The sequence below is a fragment of the Aptenodytes patagonicus genome, chromosome 12, assembly GCF_965638725.1.
Source record: "Aptenodytes patagonicus chromosome 12, bAptPat1.pri.cur, whole genome shotgun sequence".
Lineage (NCBI taxonomy): Eukaryota > Metazoa > Chordata > Aves > Sphenisciformes > Spheniscidae > Aptenodytes > Aptenodytes patagonicus.
The window spans coordinates 10364517-10387914 of record NC_134960.1 but is presented as its reverse complement, the minus strand read 5'-3'; the positions used below and the strand labels follow the sequence as shown (position 1 = coordinate 10387914).

Genomic DNA, 23398 nt, shown 5'->3' with positions numbered 1-23398 from the left:
GCCGGGGCTCCGGGCCCGGCGCCCCCGCCCGGCGCGGGACACGCGCTACGCCCCTCCACGGCCCTCGAGGCTTCGTGTCCCCGCGCGGCTCCCGTCCCCGCCCGCGCCTTCGGCCGCGGCGGAAGCGCCGCCATCTTTGTGAGGGGCAGGCGGCACCGCCCCCGGCGGGAGGCCCCGCCGCCCCGCCCCGAGGGCCGCCGACTCACCGCGGGGGGCGACAGCGCGCGCCGCGGCGGCGGCGGGCGGCGGCAGCGACGCCGGAGCCGGAGCGGCGACGAGCGGCTGCCCTCAGAGTCCGAGTCGCTTAAGAGGACGACGCTGTCGGCCATCTTCGCGGCGGGCGGCGGCTCCGCCCCCCACGGGCCGGCGGCGGCAGCGCGCGGGCCGCGGGCCGGGCCGGGCCTAGGGGGGCGGCGGAAGCTGCGTCAGTCGCGGCGGCGGGGCGGGGCAGTGGTGGCGGCGGCGGCCCCGGTCGCGGCGCGGCGCCGCCGCCATGGCGCTGTCGCCCTACGTGCAGGCCATGCAGGAGCTGTTCCGCGCCAACACGCGGAGCCGCGAGTTCCCGGCGCACGGCGCCAAGGTGCACTCGGTGGCCTGGAGCTGCTGCGGCCGCCGCCTCGCCTCCGGCTCCTTCGACAAGACCGCCAGCGTCTTCCTGCTCGAGAAGGACCGGCTGGTGAGCTGCTCCGGCACCGGACGGGCGGGGGGCGGCGTTCGGTACCGGGCCCCGGGGGACGCCTGGAGCGGCCGCTCGGGCCGGTACCGGGGCACCCCGGGAGCCCTTGGGCTGGGAAGAGGAGCGTTGCCAAGGTCCCCAACAGGCCGGGGCCGGGGAGCCGGGACTGCAGCTGGTTCCTGGCTGGGGGGGTGGGGAGGGCTCCTCCATCCCGGCCGGCCGTGGGTGGGGAGCATGACTGAAATGGCGGTGGGGTGCTGGGCTGGGCTCCCGCCCCATCCGGTAACTGGCAGCAGAGCAGGGTGCAGCGTGCTGGGATCCGGGGCAGGAGGCGGGTAGAGCTGGGCTCATCCCTCCCGTGAATGGCTGTTCTCTCCCTCCAGGTGAAGGAGAACAACTACCGGGGCCATGGGGACAGCGTGGATCAGCTCTGCTGGCACCCCAGCAACCCTGACCTCTTCGTCACGGCATCCGGGGACAAAACCATCCGCATCTGGGACGTCCGCACCACCAAGTGCATCGCCACTGTCAATACCAAAGGTGGGTCCCTGCCTTCCCGGGAGGGCTGTTGGGTCCCAGCAGAACTTCTGCTGCGTGGGACCCATCTGCAGTGGCACAGTGCTTTGGACGCTCTTGTAGGTGTTGGCGATTGGGGCATCTTTGCTGACTGCTTTTATCTCTGTGTTGCACTCATCTGTAAGGAGCAGCAGTGAACACGAGGGCTGATTTACTCTGGTGTCAGGACTGGAGAAACTACTGAAGTACGATGCTGGCTGTTAAAATGTCCTGTGTACTCGTGTCTGGAGTCTGTGGGCTGCAAGGCTGGAGACTGGGGAAAGGCATGTTTGCAGAGAGCCATGGTGGAAGTAAAAGTTTGCATGGATTCAGAAAGCAATTATTTGAATTCATGGGCTGGTTAACCCAGATACCATCTCTGCCCTTGGAGATCTCCAATTTTGAATTGTCGGGGCTAGAAATGGCGTTGTAGGATGGCAAACAGAAACCTGCCGTGTTCTTACTGTCCTTCATATGTATTTATTGTTGGCTTCTGCTTTTTCTGGATCTCAAAGATCACTGGGTTAAGAGGATCTTTGAGCTGACCTTGTTTTGTGGTCGCTGTGGTCCCATCTTGGCTGAAATGGGAAGGGCAGTGATGTAGTCATGTTGGCTTGAAGCTGTGGTTCTGTTAAGTTTAATTTTCAATAACTGTATCCATTTGCTGGACAGCTACTGTATAGGGTTTCTGTGTTAGACAGCAGACCTGGCAGTCTTTCCCATTTGGGAGTGGTTTGGAGTTAGCAGAGCAGATTGTGGTCTTGGATCAGGAATAAAAGCTGCCTGTCTGCTTAACTCGTGGCTGCTGTGGATTGTCGGGTGGAAATGGGACCTGCTGCCTTTCTGTCCCTCCAGGGGAGAACATCAACATCTGTTGGAGCCCTGACGGACAGACCATTGCAGTGGGGAACAAGGATGACGTAGTCACTTTCATTGATGCCAAGACTCATCGCTCCAAAGCTGAGGAACAGTTCAAGTTTGAGGTGAATGAGATCTCCTGGAACAACGATAACAACATGTTCTTCCTCACTAACGGGAACGGCTGCATCAACATCCTCAGGTAGGCACCCGTGGCAGTGGGTGGGCAGGGTAGCTGGGCTGGCTGTGGCAGACATCAGCCTGCAAGCCCCTTTGCTGCTTTTGGGGAGCCCGAGTCCCACAGTTCCCAGCCCTCTGGTGGGAACGAACTTGCCTGGAACTGAGGTGGTCCCAGTTCTGGGCTGGGCTCCCTGAGAGTGACCCTGGTGCTTTGCCTCATTCACTCAGCGCTCAAGGTTTCCAAGAGTGTGGCCCTGCACCAGCTTGGTTTGCTCACAGTCCCAGTCCCAAGCCTGCCCTGCTTGCAGACGAGCCCTAGACTCCTTTCACTGCTTCCTGCCCTCTCCCTTCATCTCCGCAGCTACCCGGAGCTGAAACCCATTCAGTCCATCAACGCCCATCCTTCAAACTGCATCTGCATCAAGTTTGATCCCATGGGGAAGTACTTTGCCACGGGCAGTGCTGACGCATTAGTCAGCCTCTGGGATGTGGATGAACTTGTGTGTGTGAGGTGCTTCTCAAGGTAGGTAGTGCTGTCCCAAAGTCGTTTGCCTCCCCTCTCCGGTGACTGTGTGGGAGATGGCTCACTGTCTGCTTCGCTCTGTTGCTGCAGGCTTGACTGGCCGGTGCGAACACTGAGCTTTAGCCATGATGGGAAGATGCTGGCATCAGCATCAGAAGATCACTTCATAGACATTGCAGAGGTGGAGACAGGTAACGGTTTCCTTTTGGGGAACGTCAAGGAGGGAATCGGATGGAGAAGTGCTGGCGGAGCTGGGAGGGCACTGGGAGAATCGGTCTGCTAATGAAGAGCTTGGCTGTGCAGAGCAGAGCGCTGTGAGGGGGAGCCTCTGCCTCGTTATTCTGTGGTAGACATGCGTGTCATGTCTGTGCCTTGTCACCAGGTGATTAAAAGGCACTGAAGCAGTGTTGTTCCTCTTCTTCCCTGCGCGGGAGAGAAGAAGCAAGTGCTCGGTTCCAGTGTGCGCTATAGGGCAGTGTGCAGCGGGGAGCCGGAGGCTCTCCAGGCTGACGTGGCCCCTTTTCCATGCAGGAGAGAAGCTCTGGGAGGTGCAGTGCGAGTCCCCCACCTTCACAGTGGCCTGGCACCCGAAGAGGCCGCTGCTGGCCTTTGCCTGTGACGACAAAGATGGCAAATACGACAGCAGCCGGGAGGCAGGCACCGTCAAGCTCTTCGGGCTCCCCAATGACTCCTAATGAAACCACACTGGGGGAGGCAACGCTTCCCTGCTCTCGGGGATGGGAGACTGCTTAGTTAGTGTAGGAGGGGGTAAGGAGATGGCTCCCCTCCTTGCCTGCTTGGCAGTGCTGTGACCTTTGGCTCAGGTCTGTGTGTACTGCTCTCAGGAGCATTTATAAAAGCAGCAGCTTGTGTACTGGGGAGGACGGGAGGTGATGCTAGCAGAGCCCTCCTCGCCGTCTCAGGGCTGCCACCGCCTCCTCTCTGGGGCATGGGGGGCTTGTTCCAAAGGCAAGTGGCCAAAGAATGTCAGTCACTGAAGGTGACTGCTGAGGTAACTCCCGGGAGAGGAGTTCCAGGCTCCCCAGCGGTGATAAGCTACATGACCATCCCCTTCTGCCCCACGGCCTGGTGGCGAGGGCAGCCCTGGGAGCACAGCCTGCCCCTTCCCCTCCCAGACACCCTATGTCCCTTCCCCGCACTGGGGCAGCGAGGGGAGGGTGGGGGGATGTGAGCTGGGGGATGCTTCCCCAGCTGGGGCTTTTTTTTTTTTTTTTTTGTATGGGTGTTGTTTTTTCTAATTTTGATAAATCCTCTTCCATAACAAAGGTGCCTGTGGCTGCTGTGGGGCAGAAGGGGGGAAGAATGAGGATTCTGAGCTGCTCTTCTGCGAGCTCCTCTCCTTTCCCCTGCCTCCTTCCCCTCGGCCATGGCAAGGTCCTGGCTGAGGGGTCTGTGTCGAGGGGCTGTCCCCCTTGTCCCCACTGTCCCTGTCTCCTGTCCTGCGCTGTCTCCCCACCAGGGGGTGCTGCGCCCCCACGCTGGGGACAAGTGACACCAGTGACTGCACAGGATGGGGACGGCTGCAGGGACCTGTCCCAGTCCCGTAACCCTGCTCCTGCCTGGCGGCACCCCGCATGGATGGAACAGGGCCATGGCTCCAGCAGAAGACGCCGTCTCTGCCACGCCATGGCCACTGGCCCCGAGCAGAGCCCTTCCCCGTGCCCCTGTCAAGGCTTCCGCATCCCTGCTCCCCAGGGAGAGCCGTGGGGCTTTCTTCCCCCCCCGGCCCCGGCATGCTGGGTCACAGGGGAGACGGTCACCACAGAGGAGGTGTGGGCAAAGCCTGCCTGCGATGGAGACCTTGCCTGCAAGAACTCTATCATTTCCTACCCTAATATTTTCTTCTGACAGGAGCTTTTCCAGGTGACTGCTCTGCTGATGCTGCCTGGGTAACAGCTGAGCTCTTTTCTGGTAAATGATGGCAAATCAGTCGGAGCTGAGGCTGGCTCCAGATGGAGCCCTCCAGGGCTGTGCCAAGCCTGGGCACTGCCAGGGGCACTGCCAGGGGCCCTGCTTTGCTGGGGGGCACGAGGTGCCCCATTGCCCCAGGGCCTGCCTGTAGCCTCGTGCCCCTGCTCTTGGGGGGCAGAAGGCTGTGACCCACCAGAAATGACCCTTGTACCCCAAGGGTATCCCCAGTCATTCTGTGAGGGGAGTCCCAGAGTCAGGGGGAAGGGGCAGAAGCCCCCCTGCCACGTCTGTGGGATGGGGGACCAGCAGCACCCATCCCTTTTACCTTGTCCCCAACTCCGGAGAGGGTGCCTGCAGGGTGGACACAGGGGTGTGGGGAGGCAGCTGGGCTGAGCAGGGCTCAGGGAGCTGCCTGTGGCCTCTCCCTTCGCCTGTGGCCTGGCTTGGGTGCTGCCCAGGGTGGGCCCTGTGCCTTCCCCTAGTGTGATGAGCTGCCATTTCTCAGCCCTGAGGGGGATGGAGGGGTGAGGGAGCTGGCGCAGGGCCCCAGGGAAGCAATGGCTGAGAAGAGGCTGGAGCAATGTACAAATCCCTTTATTTTATTAGTTTGTCAAAGACTAGTTCGAGCAGGATGGTCACAGCATGTCTGCAGGGCCCCAAGCTGCCCGCCACCTCCCGGGGAGGGCCCTGGTGAGCAGCTGGGGGCTGTGGCGGAGGAGGCACGGGGAGGGAGGAGCACAGTACGGCAAGGGATGGGGTCAGGGCGTGCCCCCGCATCCCCCCATTGGGGTGCAAGCAGCGGCTCCTGGGACGTGCCTGGGGTGCTTGCCCAGGGATCCCTTCCCAGGCCCGGGGGACCCGTGTGTCCAGCGTCGGGTGGGGGGCAGCCAAGCACTCCCAGCCCGGGACTGGCCTGGCAGCCCTCGGCCCCGCACTGGCTTTATTGCAGGGGGCAGAGTGGGGGCCCCGGCAGCGCGGTGGGGGGCTCTCGGCTCAGCGCCACGGGTTGTCCTGGGGACAGTGGGGATTCGGGGGGTGGGAGCCTGAGCAGCGGACACGAGGACGCATGGAGCTACGGGGCGCACTCTGGCACAGAGACACTAATGCGAGAACGGGGGCCAGCGGGGCTGAGACACGGACGAGCGAGCGGTGGGGATGGGGAGAGGGGGGACGAGGCAGGGGGGTCCCTGCCCCGCACGTGCCTTTGTACATGGTCGGCGGAGCGTGGCGCCCGCTCCTCCTGGTGCTGAAGTATTGCAGTCTAACTGATATGGCTTTAACTATGGGGCCAGAGATGCGGGGCGGGGGGGGTCCCCTCCAACCCCCCGATGCTGGGGCACACAGGGCAGCCCCGGGGGACCCCCGTGCCCGGGGACTGGGGATGGGGGAGCTGCGGGCAGGGCGCCTGGCTTTGTGCTTTGGGCTTGGCCCAGGGCGGGATGGGGCAGGGGGATGGCAGTGCTGGGGACGAGGGCAGGCGAGCAGAGGCCTGCCAGGGTCCCCTGGGAGGGCAGGAGGGGCAGGGCAGGGGGCACGGGGAGCCACCCCGGGGGGGCTGGTAGGGCCTGGGGTGCCCCCAGCCTGCCGCGAGGTTACATCAGTGCATTTGGTCCCGTTTCGCCCTGTCCGGCCAGGGCTGCTCCCCTTTGGCACAGCGTGGTTGGGGGGGCCCTGCCTGGATGGGACGGGGTGGGTTTTTGGTCTGGTTGGGGGAAAGGGCATAATGGGGTGTGGAGGGGGTGCGGGGACCGCCCCCCCCCCCAGGGGGCCAAGGGAACTGATGGAGGGGTTGGAGGGAAGAGGGCGCCCATGCCCCAGCACCCCATGGCAGGGTTGGCGGTGCTGTTACTTCTTGAACATATCCTGCAGCGGGCCAGGCAGGTACTTGAGGACGGTGTCCAGGATGCTCTCCTCCTCTTCCTCCTCCTCGTCCCCGCAGCCCGCCGGGATCGCCTTTTTGGGGCGCGTCAGGCTGCCCTCACACGGCTGCTCCAGCGCGGCTTTCTCCTCCGCCTCCTTCTCCTCCTTCTTCTTCAGCCCGTACTGCAAGGACACAGGCCCTTAGTGGGGCAGGCAGCCGGTGCTGCCCATGCTGTGCCCCATGCCTGTCACCACTGCCTCAGGCCACCCTCCTCCCTGGCCATGCCGGCTCCCTGCCCCAGCCTCACTCCAGGTGCCACGGGCAGGGGTGGGTGCAGGGAAGGCATGTGCCCACCTTGTCACGGATCTGCTGCCGGACTTTCTCCCGCTCAGCTTCCATGCGGGCGTGCTTGGCTTTCCGCTCCTCCTCCTGCTGGCGCAGGGCCTCCTGCCTCTCCTCCTCCTTCTTCTGCGCGTCGGGGTCCTTCTCCTCCTCGCCCCCCAGCATCTTCCCCATGTCCTTGGTGGCCCCTGCACAGCACAAGACCATCAGCTGGTCCCCAAGGGTGCTGCAGCCCGGTGCTGGCTGCTGAAGCCCATGCAGAGGCAGGGAGGGCATGGAGCCCCCCGGCAAAGACAACCCGGGACGTCCCCAGGGCCACCCGCACCGGAGCCGGCTGCAGACAGGCTCCCGAGGCTGCGGGGATGGGGAGTGCCGCGGGCTGGCTACGCTGCCCTAGTTCGGCATCGGCTGGGGGAGATGCCGGCAGCTCCTTCGGCACTGGCACCCAGGGGACCTGCCGGGGAATCCCACTTAGTGGTGGGAGAGCCAGGATTCCCTAGCCAGGCGCTGCCGGCGCTGGAAATGGGAGCTCCGGAGGGCTCCGGCAGCAGCTGCCCGCTGCCAGCAGCTTTCCCCACGGCTCTGTCCCCCCACCATGTCCCTCCCACCGTGCTCCCTGGGGTGCCAGGCTGTCCTTGCTCCCAGAGGGGGGACCCTGAAGGGGGACAGCACCCACTCACCGCCCAGCGCTTGCTTCATGACGAAGTCCATGGTGCCGGTGCGCGCGTGCGGCTAGGCCAGTGCCCAGCTCTCATCCACTGCCGTCCAGGCTCGCCGACCAGGGCCACCTGCGTGGGCAGAGAGGGACGCAGTCAGGGATGCCGTGCCCAGGGTCCCCACCACCCAGGCACGAGGGATGGGACGGTCCCTCAGTATGCACCCTCTGCATCTCCAGCCCCAAATGCCTTCTAGGATGGGCAGAGGGAGCTTTTGGGGTCTGCAGGCAGAGGGTGGGTAGATCTGCCAGCTGGCAGTGCCTGCTCCCCTTGGCCCCCTCCCCACATCCCCTTGCGGACCTGCGGAGGGACTTTCCACCCCAGCACTGCCCTCAGTGGGGCAGCAGGAGCCCAGGAGCTCCAGGATGCTGCCTGGGGGCTGGTGGGATGGGGACCCACCGCACCACCACCTACCGCGTGCCCCTGCTTTGAGCGTGGGGGGACAGACCCTGCCTGGGGATGCCAGTGCGGCGCAGCTGGACATGGGGTGCTGTGTGTGCGTATATGCATGTGGGTGTCTCGCAATGCATGTGCTCTGCAGAGGGATGGAGAAGAGGCTGCTGGCAGGTTGTGACAGTGTTCGGGGGTTGTAGGCAGCAGCCTGTGACTGTGTGTGTGATCCCCGTGGGGTGCTGGGGATGGGTGACAGCGTGCAGGGGCACTGCGTGTGCAGGATGGAGCGTGTGTGTGCACACGCTGTATTTGCGTGCATTCTCTGTGTGTGAGCTGTATGTGCAGGCATGCAAGCTGTGTTTGGTCAAGAGGTGTGTTTGCAGGTGGCTGCAGGCTGTTTGCATGGGGGGGTGTGCGCATGTGTGCATGTGTGTGTATAAGTTTGTGGGGCTACAAGCTGCGTGTGCCCACACGGTGTGCGGGTTTGCAGCCTGTTTGCAAGCTTGGAGTGTATGCGTGTGTGAGTTTGGGGGTTTGCAAGCTCTGTCGATGTGTGTGGGTGTGTGCGTGCAGAGGTTTGCAGGCTGTTTGTGTGCGCTGTGTGTGTGCCTGTGCTGCATGTATGTTTGCACACTGGGGGGGTTTGCAGGTTGTGTTAGTCTGTGTGTAGGGGGCTGTGTGTGCAGGTCTGTGGGTTTGCAGGCTGCCCGGGGGGGGGGTGTGCACACAAATTTGCAGGCTGTGCTGCGTGTGTGTAACTGTGGGGGTGTTGCAGGCTGTTCGCATGCTCTCTGTGTGTGTGCATGTGGGGGATTGCAGGCGGTGTGTGTGTGTGGGAAGGGGGGGTGTGCGTGCCCATGCCCCCCACGTGTCCTGCGTGTGTGTGTGTGGGGCTGCAGGCTGTGCTCACAGCCTGGGTGTGCAGTTTGCAGCGTGCGTGTGTGTGTGCGCGCGTGCCCGGTGGGTGCCGCAGCCTCGCGGGTCCCCCCACCCCGGCTCCCCGGGACCCTGCTGGGCTGCGGGGGGGGTGCTCCACGAAGCGGGACCCGAGGAAGTTTGTTGCTCCCAGGCCCGGGGCACCCCGCGGCACCGGGGGGAGGCTCCTCCAAGTGGTATTGTGCTGAGCCCCGGGGCCGCAGGGGGGGCTCAGGGGACACCGGGGGGCGCCGGGATACTGGAGCCGCAGGGAGGGTGCAGGGAACAGCGGGGACCGTTGGGACACGGGGGGCACCGGAACACCGGGGCCGCGTGGGGGGGGGGGGGGCGCAGCGACACCGGGGTACGTGGGGGACACCGGGGGTTGCAGGGACACGGGCGACGCGGGGGGACACAGCAGACGGGGGGGGGGGGCACCGGCAGGCGCCGGGACACGGGGCCGCACGTGCTGCAGCGACGCAGGGGACACGGGGGGGCGCCGGGAGCGCGGGGGACAGCGGGGACACGGGACGTAGGGGACACCCGGCATGCGGGGGACACCGGGACCCATAAGGGTGCGGAGCCCGGGGGACACACCGCGGGGGGGGGGGGGGGGGGGCGCAGGCACACGGAGGACGCGGGGGAGACCCGGGACGGGGGACACGCACCGGGGGCGCAGGGGACACCGGGGGGGGGGGGGGGGCGCAGGGACACGGGAAGGGCGGGAGCCGCGGGGTGTGTGTGGGGAAGGGGGGGGGGGCGGAGGGTCGCGCAGGGGACGCGGTGCCGCGGGGACCGCCGCCCCCCCCCCCTCCCCCCCCCGGTAGATGCGGCGCGGGGCCCCGCCCGCCGCCCGGGGCCGCCCGGTGCCGCAGCGGCGGCGCTGTCCCTTCAGCACCGGCGCGGCACTCACCGGCTCCGCCGCCGCTCTCCGCTGCCGCCGCTCCGCCCTCCCGCCCCGCCCCGCCCCGCCGCTGCCCGGCCCCCACCCGCCCCCGAAGGCACGCGTGGGCCCGCCCGGGGCGACACCCCCCGCCCCGCCACCGCGCAGCCCGGCTCCCCACGGGGGGGAGGGCATGCAGGACCACCTCCGGGAAACGCCGCACGACCCCCGGGGAAACGGCCCAGTGCCCGGGGTGGGGGTCCCCGGGGAGCCCCGCACCGCTCCCCAGGATGCCTACGGGGGCCCCCCGGGCCCCCCCCCCGCGCTCCCGCAGCGGAGGGATGGGGGGGGGCGCGTCCTGGGCGAGGTTAATGATTCACCTCCGCGGCAATTAATGGGCGAAACGAAGCATCAATCAGTCGGAGCCACCGGGGAGCTGCCCGCCCCCCCAATCCCGCACCCCTGTGCTCCCTCACCCGGCACCCCGAGCCGCGGCACCCCGTCCCCCTCTGCAGTGGTGCAGGGCGGCTGCGGGAGTTTAATTAAAGTCCCTGATAAATCATCTTGGCCCTCCGGCAACAGCCACCGCTTGCAGGCTTTGGATTTTTGATGCTGTCCCCCCGGTGGGTCCCATGGCGGGTGGGGAGTGCTCAGGTAGGAGATGCTGGGAGGGGCTGCACCGCCACGATGCCCACAGAGCTCAGGACCCCCTTCAGCGGGGGGGGGCAATGGGGGGCACCAGCCTGCCCAGCCCCCCTGTGCCTGCCCAAAGGGAGATGGGCTCCTGCAGCCCCTCCTGCCCTCCCCGGCTGCGGGACAGGGCTCCCCCGGGTCTCCCACCCTCATCCCAGTGCACAGAGAGGCGCTGGGGATGGGCGTGCGCCCCACCACCAGCCCTGACACCCTGCAGAGGGACAGGCGGCGCCTCCTAATTAATCCAGCCCTGGGTTATTAGAAACAAGACAAGCCCTTTGCAAATCAGATTAGTGGTGCTCTGAGCCAGGCTTTGGGGATCGCTGGTGTTTAATGGTGAGGTTCTGGACGAGCAGCCCTGCAGGGATGCTTGTGGCTATTGCCCAGAAAAGTGCTGGAGAGGGTCTGGGTGTGGGGTGGTTTCAGGGACCCCCTCCCCCCGCATGCGGGAGGCTGCGGGGAGCTGGGATGGGCTGCAGTTGCCCCCACAAGCCTGGTGGTGCAGGCTGCAGAGATGCTGCTAGTGCCGCTGGGCAGTGCTGGGGCTGCCGTGGGGAGGATGGGGGCAATGCGGGACGTGGGGCAGCAGTGGGGAGCCATATTGCAGCTGGGGGGAGCCGGAGCCATGCCACGCCTGTGCCAGCCCAGCACCTCTACAGGGACGTAGCACCGGAAGACCCGCGTGTGTGCACCTGCTGCCAGCTCCTGCCCTGACGCATGGCCACTGCCGTGTATGGGTCTCAGCACAGGGACAACACATCGAAGACATGGCCCTCTTGTTCACCCCCTCTCACCACTCCCCAAAATACCCCCCTGGCACACCCTGCCTCCACCAGCCCCAAGCCCGCAGCCTCCTTCTGCCGCAGCATTGACCAGTGGCTCCTTTTTCCACCTCCACAGAAAAAACGCCTCCTTGCCCTCGTGCCCAGCCCTGCTCTGCCCACTGGGACCTGGTGGGACAGGCACGTGGGCAGCGGGACAGGCCTGCACTTGGCCCGTCCGTCCGCCCTGCGGCAGCCCTGCTCCGGGTGCTGACGTCAGCACTCCCGGCAGCCGGGCGGTGGGCGGGTGGCACCGCTCCTATTGTATTAAAAATAATACAGCGGAGCACAAATTTATTACAGATAAGTGTGACAGCCAGGAGGAATTAACGAGCCCGTCTCTCAGTGCCTGACAAACGCCTCCTTTTGTTCCTGGGATGGGTCCTTCAGGCTTTCAATCTCTGGAGATGCCTCGGCTCATTAAGCGCATCCTCCCCCAGTAGCTCCCAGCGTGTTCAGGGACTGCTCCCAGTATGAGCTGTGGCCAAGCCGGCAGGGTCGTCCCTTGTGCCAGCACCCAGCGCTAAGCTGGGCTTGCCCTCCTTGGGGCTCGGTGGCCTGGAGTCCTGTCCCCAAGCGTGGGAACCCACGCGGGGTGCGGGGTGGCCAGGGGGAGGTGGGCGAAGCAGCCCCCGTCCCTGCTGTCGCGGGAAGCATGAGGCTCACATGAGCTGTGGCCAACCGCCCCGGCACTTCAGCTGCTGGTGCCGGCAGCACAACCGCAGCTGACCGGCTGTCAGGTGCCCAACTCTGCCCTGCCGGCTGGGCTCCCATGGGAAGGGCAGCCAGGGGCTCATCACCAGCACTGGGCATTGCCTCCATCCTCCTGCGCCGCACACCCCTGTGGACATCCCTGCTCCCGGGATGGGCCCAGGGGACCCCTGCAGTCCCAGAGCCGAGCTGGCTCTGGCAGGTGTTTGGAGGATGCTCCTGGTGCTGGGAGATTGCTTGCACCTGGCATGGGCACTCCTTAGGCACAGCTGTCCCCCGGCATCGTTCTGGGCAGTGTCACCTGCCAGGTGGCTGCCTGGAGCTGCAGGGGGAGGCAGGAAGGGAAGGGACAGGGAGGGATGGGGGGGACAGTGCCGTGGCCAGATGGAGGAGGAAGCTTTCAGCGCTGCCAAGTCCTGCAAGTTGCCTCTGTGCCGGCTCGCGGGGGCAGCGTGGCAGGGATGGAGCAGGTACAGGTGCCAGGGCCCTGGCAGCACCTCGCTCTGCTCCCTGCCGGTGCCTGGGGAAAGGGCACGGGGCTGGCTGCCGCTGCCGCATCGCCCACCGCATCTGCCGCCAGCAACACCCCGAGCGGCACCTGCCTGCCCCGCTGCCAGCATCGTCCCCAGGCCTCGCAGCCACACAGGGACCCTGCAAGGTCACAGCCTCTGCAGGCCCTTGCAAAGCTCCTGTGCAGAGGAAAGAGGGTGCCTGAGTACCTGCACCCATCCCTGCGGCACCGCCAGCCCAGCTTGCTGCCACCCATTAGCACAGGACAGTTATTTTACTTATCCCCCCCCATCTCTGCAGAAAATAATTATTGGTCCTTCTCATCGCACTGAGGGATTAAAAGTGGTTAACTCCATTTCCAAAGGCTTTGTTATGTTGGTTTTCCCTTGGCTGCTGCACAAGGCGATTTCCACAGTGCCACTTAGGCAGCTTTTATCAGGTTGTCTCCTGGAGGTAATTGGGTTTTTCAGGAGCCTGTTTAAAATTCGTAAGCCAGCCTCTTAAACAAAACAAAAACAGCAGCGGGGAGAAGGGGAAGAGGCAGCACAAAACATGCAGCAGCTGCAGCCTCTGAAGAGCAGCCCCGGCCCCTTGGGGCTGGCACCTGGCGGGGATGGGGACAGGGACAGGCACCAGCGTGCTGTAACGTCAGGCTGTGGCTGGGCCACCCAGTGCAGCAGCTGAGCACAGTGAGGGCGCACAGACAACAGGGACAGCCCCTGCCACCCCTGCTGTCGTTCCCGCTGGTGACACCGTGCAAGACGAGGGGGAGCCGGGGTCACTCTGTTACGCCGTGCTCAGGGTGAGCATGCAGTGCTTAGAGCCGCCCATGTCCAGCCCCTGGGGATGCTGGGGCCACTGCTCTGCCCCTGCAGCAAGTCACAGCCCCCCCAGCACCCCCTCCCCCATTATCCCCCCATACCAGGCACGGGGTGTGAACGCGGGTCTCACCGCGGGCCGGCGTGGGAGTGTGCCACGAGCCCTGGGACTGGTGGGGAGGGAGGTGGGCTTGTGCTGCAGCTTGACTCCAGCTCTGCCGCGATGCTCTGCCCGACCATGGGAGCAGCACCGTGGTGGTGGGGGGCCGGGGGTGGCAGGGCCCTCTGAGCTCACCAGTGAGGGACAGAGAAAACAGGCCAAATCCACCCCTGGAGCCATCCTCACAGGATGACTTCTGCTGGCCCCGTGCCCTGAGGGCTTTGCTGGCTGGATGGGGGAGGCTCCTGCCTGCTGCCCTCCCCATACTCTGCTCTGCATGGGCACAGCAAAGCACCCCTGCAGCCAGAGGGGCTCTGGGCTGACGCCGTGGCTTTTCCTGCTCTCCTGCATCACTATCACAGGCCGGTCTGCATCAATACCATGGCCCCGTCGGCATCAGTATTGCAGACCCATCTGCATTGCTACCATGGCCCTGTCGGCATCGCTCCCGCAGACCTGTCTGCCCCCTCTTGCTGGGCTCCTGCTCGCAGGGTAGGGGGGCATGCTGGGCACCCCCAGCCCATCCCTGCCCAGCTCCATGCTGCAGGGCGCAGCGTGGGACAGGGAGTGGGTGGCAGGGAGCTGCTGCGGCAGATGGTCGGCAGGGCCAGATCACGGCACTGCGTGCAATGAGGGACGCGTGTGTCCCCCAGGGGGGCCATTTGCGGGAGCTGGTTGTGAACTGGCTCCTGCAGGGCCCCAGCACGCGGCTGCTCATCCTGGGCACGGCAGCTGTCATGCGAGCTGGGGTGGCTGCAGCTGAAGGAGGGATGGGGTGAGGAGGGGGCAGAGCCCACGGCTTCCAGCTGTTCCCAGCATGGTGGTGTCCCAGGAGGATGCTGGAGAGGGAGGGGTGCTCCCAGTGCTGCTCAGCTCTCCAGAACTCCCTAAAAAGACCATCTACGCCTACATCTGTGCGAGAGAGAGTGACAGAGGGGCTGAATCTCCCAGTGAGAGTGCCCAAGGGGACAGGGACCCAGCTCCAGGCTCCAGCTAAGAAGTATCCAGCGCAGCTGGGATGTCAGCTGCTGCGTGACCGAGTGCCTTGGCTTTGCTGCCACTGCTCTGTGCCCTGTGATGGGGAGCTCTGCTCACCCAGCTCCAGTCTCAGGGCCACCCAGAGCCCCGAGATGTCCACGTCCCCCTAGCTCTGCCAGGGCCATGGCACACCACCACGCCACAGCTGTGCGCTGCCCTGTGAGCGCCGGGGGATGCCAGGATGGACCCCACTGGCCGAGTGCTGCAGTGGCGACTCCTTGTCCCCGCAGCTCCCGGCGTGTGTCCGGTGCCTCTGTGCCATGCATTATTAAACAGAGGCACTGCAGCCTCTCGCTGTTTATCCTGGTGTGGCTGTGCGGGGAGCAGACTGTGGGAGCCACAGTGGCTCGCTGCAGTCTCAGCTGGAAGATTTAGGCTCGCTGCGGTCTAGCTGATTCCCCAAACAGGTTTATGACCCCTGGGGTTACTCACCCATCTGTTTCCCACCTCCCCACTCCATGCAGGATGGATCCCACCTCCCTGCAAAAAAGCCACCGTGCACTCAGCCTCAGTGCTATCACCTACACCGCTTTCTCCTGCCCACACAGCAGGTACTTACAGCATTTACATCCCAATCGCCGTATATAAAGGCACACTTGCGCTGAGTCCACCCCATCAATATTTATGGCAGGCACGCACACCCGCACAGCTATGCAGGGGCCGGTGCGGAGCAGGGCTGGGTGCAGCACACCAGGCACTGCTCGGGGAGCAGACAAAAGCCCCCCCAAGCCTCTGCGCTGCCTCCCCGTCCCTCCCCATTGCCCCAGCCATCACCTTTGGGGAAGGAGCCAGCCTGTGCACATACTGATTTCCATCCCCGATGCCCTGGCAGGGACAAGCAGGGTCTGTGCAGGCGCCGATGACGGAGGTGGTCGGGACTGTGCGGGGGAGTGGATGCCTGAGGGTCCCCTCCTGGCTCCATGTCAGGATGGGATTTGGGCACCCGTTCCCCACAGAAAGCCTCGAAGGGGTCATTTCACCAGTGGGGGAAAGGCAGGAAGGACAAAGGCATGATTAGCTCAAGACTGGGCATCCAGATCATAGCAGAGCAACGGCAGCCCCTGCCCGTCCCCCCTCCAGCCAAAGTACCCTCAAAAATGAGACCCTGGGTGCTGCTCCTCTGGGGTTCAGCCTCATGCTGATACAGGCGTCGGTTTTGCAAAGATCCTGCAAGCTTTTTGGGGCTCCCGAGACGAGGGCAGAGTGCCTGGGGTGCTTTAACCTCCCCTGCTCCACTGAGGCTGGGGAGCAGGAGGAAGAGGAGAGTGGGGATGCCGTCATGGCTGGTCCTGCTCTACCCAAACTCCCAGCTCGGCTCTGGGAGAGCATCTGCCTTCCCGGGGGAGAAGGGCCCATTGCATCCCATGAGAGGGAAGGTCTGGGAGATGAGATGCCCCGTGTCCTGGGCAACAGAGCCGTCCAAGGGCCACAACGCTGGGGACACCCTGTCCTCTGACGGCAGCAGATGGCTACACGGTGGGGGGCTCTGTGGCGGCATGGGGGGGGACATCTGGGTGTCTGGGCTCCAGCCAAGGTGCAGCTCAGTGGGAGCGGGATGAGCCTGTGCTGCCCTGGCTCGGGGTGCTGGGAGGGGTGAGATCCCCACATCGGGGGGCAGCTGGGATGGGTGGGAGGCTTGCTGCCCACCCTGGCTGAGACCTCCCCCAGCCTGCCTGTGCTTGGGGTTTCCGCTGCGGCGTGACGCCAGACGGCCACGGCGCCGCTCCAAGAGCTGCTGGGGCTCTGGCCAGAAAATTCATTCTTGGCTGCTTGCAGTGGGGTTTGGCACGTACCTTTCCCATCTGGGGGCTTTCAAAGGCAAAAAAAAAGAAAAAAAAGAAAAAAAATCCTGGCCCTGCACCAGCTCCATAGTCACCATCACCTGCCACAGTCCCCAGGCAGGACCGTGCCCAGCATCAGCCCTGGAGCCCGAGCTGCTCCCCCCTCCCGTGACCTCAGCCTGGTCCTGAGCTGGTCCGGATGCCTCTTGCCCTGCACTCGCATCTCGCCAGGATGCCCATCCCAGGGGGCCTGACTGGCTCCGCCGAGGCAGCCCCAGGCATTACCTCTGCACCCTCCCCTCCATCCCATGGCTGCACTGTGTCTGTGGCTGAGGCAGCGCTGCCTACCTTGGTGAGTGCAGCGCCAGGCGTCCACAGGCTTCGGCACCTAATGCAGGGGGTTGAGGACCTCGCGGGGGTGGCTGGGCATCGCAGGGAGAGCGGGGCCTGCGGGAGACACCGACAGCGAGAGGATCAGCTCCATGGATCAGGACCAGACAGGGTGGACAAAGCAGAATCACTTGATAGGTGATGGACAGAGCACACCACTGCCTGCTGCCCTCTCCCTCCACCCAGGGGGCCCAGGGTGCGTCTGTGCAGCCCCCCACATCCCCACCTCCAAGGACGGGAGCAACCTGCTGCCAAGTCGCACCGTCTCCCTGCAGGTGGAGCCCAGCGGGCCGTGCGGAGGGTGACAGGCTGCAGGAGGAGGCAGCCTGTCAAGGTCTTTGCTCCTCTCTCAGATGAGGGACACCACCTCCGCTGCTGGCAGAGGGCTCCTAGCCGTCTCTGCAGACACCCGGCAGTTGGGATGCCTTCATTAAATATTTAGAGGGCTCTCAACTCTTCGAAGGTTTTAAAATTTCACATTAACTCTGCCTTCCTCAGATTGCAAACGATGAATTTCTTCTTTGGAGAACATAATGGCAAGTTAAAACAAGCCGCCAAACAAATGCCCTTGCTCAGACTTTGCAATTTGAGTAAGCCTGGACCCACTGTGGGTTCTCCACTTCTGCCAGACCTCAGGAAGCTTCTGCCCGGGATCTTGTCCCTTCCCTGAATGTCCTTGAAATCCCCCTGTGATGCCTGGGGAGACCCAGGGGGTGCTCCTGGGGGATGCTGGCCTGGGCGGGGGCTGTGCAGAGACCCAGGTACCAGGGTGCTGGGTGCCACGCTGGCAGTTTCTTGGGATGGCCCATCCTTGCAGTGTGGCTGCTGCCACTGTGATGGGTGTCACACGTGTGATTTGTGCTCTGCGACTCAGGGAGCAGGTTCCTGGGGAAGTTACAAATTCATCCTGACTTTGAGCAAAGGCTTTTCCTCCACCCTGGGGAAGGAGGGAGGCTTTGGCAAATTGGAGATAAATATATGACCCAGGGGAGCCAGGGGAAACACAGGCAAACAGTGACACTGGAGGAGCAGGGGCTCGGATGGATGTTGCCTGCATTTTTAAAAGCATTACAGAGCAGGGATGTCTCATCCCAGCCCCGGGGGCAGGAGACACTGCCAGCCCCTGGGCGCAGTGCTGGGTTTGGGGAGGTTGCAGGCTCACCCAGGGGACCCTGAGCTCTGGGGGCTGCGGGGAAGGGGCAAAGGGTTGCCAGTGGGACCCCCGAGGAGACCCCAGAACTGCAACTGCTTCCCTGGGAAATGCAGCGCTAAAAGCTCAGCCTGGAAAGAACTCAGCAGCAGCGTGAAGGTGACCTTTGCTGGGGACAACCTCTGCCTCCTTCGGGATGTGGGAAGGCTGGGGAGTGGGGTAAGACGGGCTGCAGAGTGCTGCAGGGATGCGTGCCTGGGGTGGCTGGTTTCCAGACAGCTCAGCACCAAGGAGACGAGCTGGGCTGGGACAGGATCAGTCCCCTGCTTTGTCAGCCATGGCCTGGGGTGCAAATTAGCCATTTTGTGCTGAAACCCCCAGGGTGGGAAGAGTGGGGACTCCCCGCCTGGGGACCTGAGAGGATGCAAAGGGTCCTGAGGGGTGCTGCTCTGATCCCTGCAGGGTATTTTTTTTCTGAGACAGACTGAAGTGTTTTTTTTTTCCTGCCTTTGCAACGGGCAGAGCCTGCCAGTACCATGAAGATGCATCTCACCTGGACAGCTGCACTAGCTCAGTCTGTCCAGGCAACCAGACACCAACCGCAGCCAAAAGCAGAGGATAGGGAAGAGCAGAGCGGGGTGACAGTTCCAGGACACCCCCAGCTCTGGGGACTGCGGTGCCCCCAGGTGCTGGCAGGGCTGCTTTTATCCAGCTGAGGTCTGGACACAAGACAGTATCCAGGGAAAACTTAATGCTCGAGATGAGACCATTAGCAAGGCCACAGCTCTTCTGCTTTGGCACCTCTGGCTCTCGGCACCCTGCTTTTATAGCTGAACTTGTCCAAATGTCTGCAGAGGAGGGCAGGCTGGGGAAGGAAAGCAGCGGGGTGTGCGGGCTGGGAAACTCTGGGCCACATCTCAAAGCGCTTCTCCTGCCTAAGGGAAATGCTCTCGTGACCTGCCTTGGGGCTGGCATCAGCTTTGTGTCCAGTCACCGGGGTGGGAAAGAAGGCTCAGAGCTACGATGCTTGGGCAAAATATCTGCAAACCGGACTCGGTGCTGGCAGTGCGCCATCCTGGCTGTCATGCAAGGGTGCAAAGGGCTCGGGGTGCCACGCTGCAGTGGGCAGCCCCCAGAGGCATTTCCCAGTTGGAGTTCTGTACCTGAGCCCACCTGCCGTGCCTTCAAAAAGGCAGACCCTCAGCCTCAAAAGTCTCCACACCTCTTGCAGACTTCATCTTGCCACAGGTCGGGGCAGGTCTGGGTCACACCATCATGGGGCTCTGGGATTTGGCTGAGATGAATGATGTTTCTGAGCCTCTGTTACAGCAGGAGCTGGTGGCACCAGCTGGGGAGGGACGGACCTGCTGGCCTGGCTGCTTACAGGAGGAGCAGGCACCTGAGGTGCAGAACAGCACAGGAAAAGGTGACAGTGGCTCCTGGTGAGGCACTGGGTGACCCAGCGAGATGCTGGAGCCTGGAGGCACGGTCTGGAAAGCCCATGGCTAGACGAGGCACATGGTCCGGGTCTCCATGGCCAGGAAGGCTCCGCAGAGCTGGGAGAGGCGGAGGGAAAAGCTCCTGGGACGAGCGAGCAGAGAGCGCTCATGCGAGAGCAGCCCGCAGGAGCGCAGCTTGTTTACCCTGGCTGAGCAGGCCTGATTGCTCTCTATAAATACACCCAGCAAGTAAACACCGGGGAGGGAGAAGGATCGTTTAAACTCGAGGATGATGCTGGCATAAGAACAAATGGGGAGGTCTGGCCAGGAACACGTGGAGGCTGCGGGTGAGAGCAGAGATCCTCCGGCTGCTGGGAAGGTCCTGCTCCGGGCAGGAGGGTCCAGCCCTGGCTGTTCAGGCAGTGTGTGATGCCCGAGTGCCTGGGCTTGGTGCCGGTGGGAAAGGCGGCAGCACAGGCTGCAGTGCCCATGCCCACCTGCCAGACCAGACCTCTCCAGCTCCGGGCCGTGGGGGCATGCGGGTGCCCAGCGCTGGGAGCAGAGCTGTGCCACGCTGCCAGCGGTAACCATCTCTTCCCCAGAGGGTTTCTCTGCAATACTGGACCTCTGCTGGAACCTCTCAGCTCTGGTGCTAAAACCATGATGGGCAACTCGATGCAGCTCCCCTCGGCTCCCAACAAGCAGCACTGGGCCTGGCAGGTTGTGCCTGGCAGCAGCCTCTGCAGAAACTCAGGGAAGAGCCAAGGTGCGAACTGCAATCATCCTCCAGCACCGCAATCATCCTCCAGCGCTCAAGGTGTTAATAGCTCTGTCTGCTTGGGGTCATTTCAATACTAATGTTATCACGTGAGGCAATCCAAGAAACAAACACTCAGCACATAGCCAAGGGAGACTGAGACGTTTTTCTGTGCCAGTTTGTCTCAGCTGAGCTGTCTCCAGTTTCCCCAGGACAGTGAGGGTCAGACACCTGGAGCAGTGCTGCAGGCTGGGGGCTGAGCTCCCTGTTTCCCCTGGCCATGTCAGAGCCCATCCTGGCACCCCTTGGGATCCTGCAGCCTCGGGAGGACGAGGGCAGGTTTGGCAGGGAAAACACCTCTCTGCTCAGCAAGCCTGGTCCATCATTCCTCATCCTCTATTTGCCAAACCCAGCACCTCAGCTTGACTCAAATCGCTCTTGCTCCTTCACCAAACTTGGCCAGCGGCTACCACCGCCTGCCAAGCCCGGCTGGTTGCACGGAGAAGCCCTGAGCCGTCAGCCCTGTCCTGAGTGAAGGTGCCAGCCCTGCTTCGCTGCTCTGACTCGCCGCACTGCCTGCCTCGGGCAGCGGCTGCCTGGTCACACTCGTGCCATGTGGGTGGCAGTGCCACCGCGTGCTGCCAGGCCTGGATCACGGCAGCCACCTGCCCCGTGTGTTGCAGCCACGGTGCTGAGGGCATGGCGGGGAGAGGGGCTGGAGCGTGGGGCATCGGAAGGACCCCGGAGGGATGGTGTAGTGGGGAGAGGGGCTGGAGCCTGGGGACCAGAGGACCATGGAGGGGACCATGCAGCTGGGATTCTCCACGAGTGGTTGAACATAGCCGCGGAGAGCAGGATGGAGGAGGGAGATGTGATGGGGAGGCGTGGGAAGAGCTCGGCGGGGTATCAGGAGCTCCCCACAGCAGAAGGCTGTGCAGAGCCTCCCCGGGTGCAGGCAGGGGTGGTGGGGGCGCAGGTCGCCTCCTCTCCCTGCCCACGGCCCCGCTCTGCAGAGCCCCCCCGCAGGGATGGCCAGGCACGGAGGGGCTGGAGGGAGAGGATGCAAACCACCGTCCGCGGGGTGACAGCCCTTCTCCTGCCATCCCCTCCGCATCGGCGTCCCCCCCCCTTCCCAGCCCTGCGGGGGGGCAGCCCGGGGGCGCACCGCTCAGCCCTGCATCTTGCACCCGCATGCCGCCCCGCATCCTTCCCCGCATCCCGCATGCCGCATCCCGCATCCCCGCGGCCGCCGCCCCGTTACATAAGCCGGCGGCCCCGGGAGGCTCGGCGGGCCGGTCCCCGTGCCCGTGCCCGTGCCCGTGCCCCCCCGGCTCTGCGGCACGGCGGGACCGGTCCCGGTCCCGGCCCCGGCCCGGCCCCGCACCCACCTGGCTGGGCTCGGCGCGGCTCCGGTCCGCCCCGTCCGCCCCCGGCGCAGGGAAGGAGCCGCCGCCGGAAGGGAGGCGGGAGCCGTAGCGGTACGGGGGGGGCCCCGGTGCTGGCTCCCCCTCCGCCGCACGGCCTCCCGGGCGGGGCCGGCTCCGGGCCCGCCCCCGGCCCGCCCCGCGCCCCCGGCGGCAGCCCCCGGCTCCGGCCTTCCGTGCCCGCATCCGGCGATTCCCCTCCGGTACCCGGCGATTGCCCCCGCTGCCCGAGGTCCTTTCGGTTCCCGGTAATTGCCCCCCCCCCCGTACCTAGCAGACCCCCTCGGTACCCCGCAGTTGCACCCCTGCTATCCAGCCATCACCCCGGTACCCAGCTATGCCCCCCAGCACCCAGCAATCACCCCCCAGTACCCAGGCATCCCTCCCAGTACCTGGCCGTGCCCCTGGTCCCCAGCAGTTGCACCTCCAGTGCTCGTAACAGCCACCCCCCAGTACCTGGCCATGCCTCCCAGTACCCCCCATTTCTTGGCCACCCCTGTTTCCCCAGTACCCTGCAATTCCCCCCAGTACCTGGCCATCCCTCCTGACCCCCTACTTGGCAGTCCCCTCCATCCAGCAATTCCCTTGAATATTCATCCTCCCGCCTAGGGCGCAGCGCTTCCCTCCCCCAGAGTCAGTGATTCCCCTCCCATGGCACTGTCAGCTCCCCCAGAGAAGGGGTCTTTAGACAAGGCATCTCTGGGTGTCTCAAGGTGCCAGCGGTGCTCCCCAAATCAGAGACCCCTGTTGCACCTGACAAAGCCCTTGCTCAGGGTCTCTTGTGGGGTGTCCTGAGGATGGGGGATGAGGAGAGCTGGGCATGGCCAAGAGGACTCCTGAGATCCCCACTGGCCTGGAGGGCTGGGACTTGTCCTCCCCCTGCCCAACCCCTCTCCGCAGGCTGCTGCCCTCGCTTCCCTGGCAGGCAGGCAAAGCACCCCTTTCCCTGGGTTTTGCTTTGGGTTTGTGGGTGTGCAGAACGGCTCCTGCTGAGCCCCGGGGTTGCTCCGGGGCTGGTGCTTTCTGGGCCAGCTCCTTGCTTTGACACTCATCTTTGCAATATTTTCGGCCATTGGGATCCAATCTCCTGAAAAATGGGGTCCTGCCTCTCTGTCCTAAAAGAGTGGTGTGGGACGGCCGTGCCTTAGTGCCTGAGGAGGGCTCAGCAGCGCAGCCCTGGGGGAGTTTGCTGCTCACATTTCCCAGCTGGGGGAGTCCCTCCTCCACCAGGCATCATGGCAGGTGGGATGCGGGTCAGCTGGCACCCCCCTTGGGGGTCAGCCCACCCTGGTCCCTGCCATGCCCCTCATCACATCACACTGCAGCTCATCGTGATGCTCCTTCTTGCAGGGCTGCTGTGGGATGAAGAGGCTGATGAATAAATCAATCCCCCTTGGTGCTGAGGCAGCAAAACTTGGATGCAAATGGAGGAGCAGTGCCGGGGCTGGCGGCCTGACGGCCGGGGTGGCACCGCTTGTGAATTCCCTCCATGAAGCCGCCGCAGACAGAGCTGACTGCAGCCAAGTGGGCAGCTCTGATTGCCTTCTCGCCATGTTTTATTTATCGAAGCGCTCAATATGCAGGCTCACTCCCGCTGTCCCACATTCTTCCAGGATTCTTCTGCCTGGAAATGGGAGCAGCAGTTTGGAGAGGGGCCGTGGGGTGTTGCCGGCTCCTCCTGGGCTCGGGGGGCACCGGCCCCTTTGCCTCCCTGCAGTGGGCTCCCACGAGCTGTTGGCATCGCCCTGCCATGCGGCTGTCACTCAGCCGCTGCTGTGCCGAGGAGGCAGGGTCCCTTGCTGTGAGCGGAAGGACAGCGCTGTGTGACTGACCTTTCCCGAGCTTGGGGAGCACTTTTAAGGAGCAGCCAGG

General features: G+C 64.2%; 2 protein-coding genes across 3 annotated transcripts; one reads left to right on the top strand and one right to left on the bottom strand.

Moving 5' to 3' along the window:
- Positions 1–463: 463 nt before the first annotated feature.
- Positions 464–3666, top strand: THOC3 (THO complex subunit 3). Its single transcript, XM_076349927.1, has 6 exons — positions 464–676; positions 1060–1216; positions 2087–2291; positions 2631–2792; positions 2883–2983; positions 3324–3666. Exons 1-6 carry the CDS (start codon positions 494–496, stop codon positions 3485–3487), a joined length of 972 nt encoding a protein of 323 aa, XP_076206042.1. The 5' UTR covers positions 464–493; the 3' UTR covers positions 3488–3666.
- Positions 3667–5302: 1636 nt separating this feature from the next.
- Positions 5303–21577, bottom strand: CPLX2 (complexin 2). 2 transcript variants are annotated; one of them, XM_076350255.1, is made up of 5 exons: positions 21491–21577; positions 16715–16813; positions 7608–7715; positions 6940–7115; positions 5303–6767 (listed from the first exon to the last, which is right to left on the bottom strand). In XM_076350255.1, exons 3-5 carry the CDS (start codon positions 7636–7638, stop codon positions 6570–6572), a joined length of 405 nt encoding a protein of 134 aa, XP_076206370.1. In that variant the 5' UTR covers positions 7639–7715; positions 16715–16813; positions 21491–21577; the 3' UTR covers positions 5303–6569. The 2 variants fall into 2 exon arrangements, with proteins under 2 accessions (XP_076206370.1, XP_076206371.1); XM_076350256.1 differs by lacking the exons at positions 16715–16813; positions 21491–21577 and adding an exon at positions 9865–9898.
- Positions 21578–23398: the final 1821 nt, after the last annotated feature.

Excerpts from the sequence above, each read along its gene's own strand:
- THOC3 (XM_076349927.1), top strand. The coding sequence starts at position 494 with ATGGCGCTGTCGCCCTACGTGCAGGCCATGCAGGAGCTGTTCCGCGCC. Across the intron at positions 1,217-2,086 it reads CGCCACTGTCAATACCAAAG|GGGAGAACATCAACATCTGT; the intron begins GTGGGTCCCTGC and ends CTGTCCCTCCAG. Across the intron at positions 2,984-3,323 it reads CATTGCAGAGGTGGAGACAG|GAGAGAAGCTCTGGGAGGTG; the intron begins GTAACGGTTTCC and ends TTTTCCATGCAG.
- CPLX2 (XM_076350255.1), bottom strand. The coding sequence starts at position 7,638 with ATGGACTTCGTCATGAAGCAAGCGCTGGGCG. Across the intron at positions 7,116-7,607 it reads CATGAAGCAAGCGCTGGGCG|GGGCCACCAAGGACATGGGG; the intron begins GTGAGTGGGTGC and ends TGTGCTGTGCAG. Across the intron at positions 6,768-6,939 it reads GGCAGCAGATCCGTGACAAG|TACGGGCTGAAGAAGAAGGA; the intron begins GTGGGCACATGC and ends GTGTCCTTGCAG.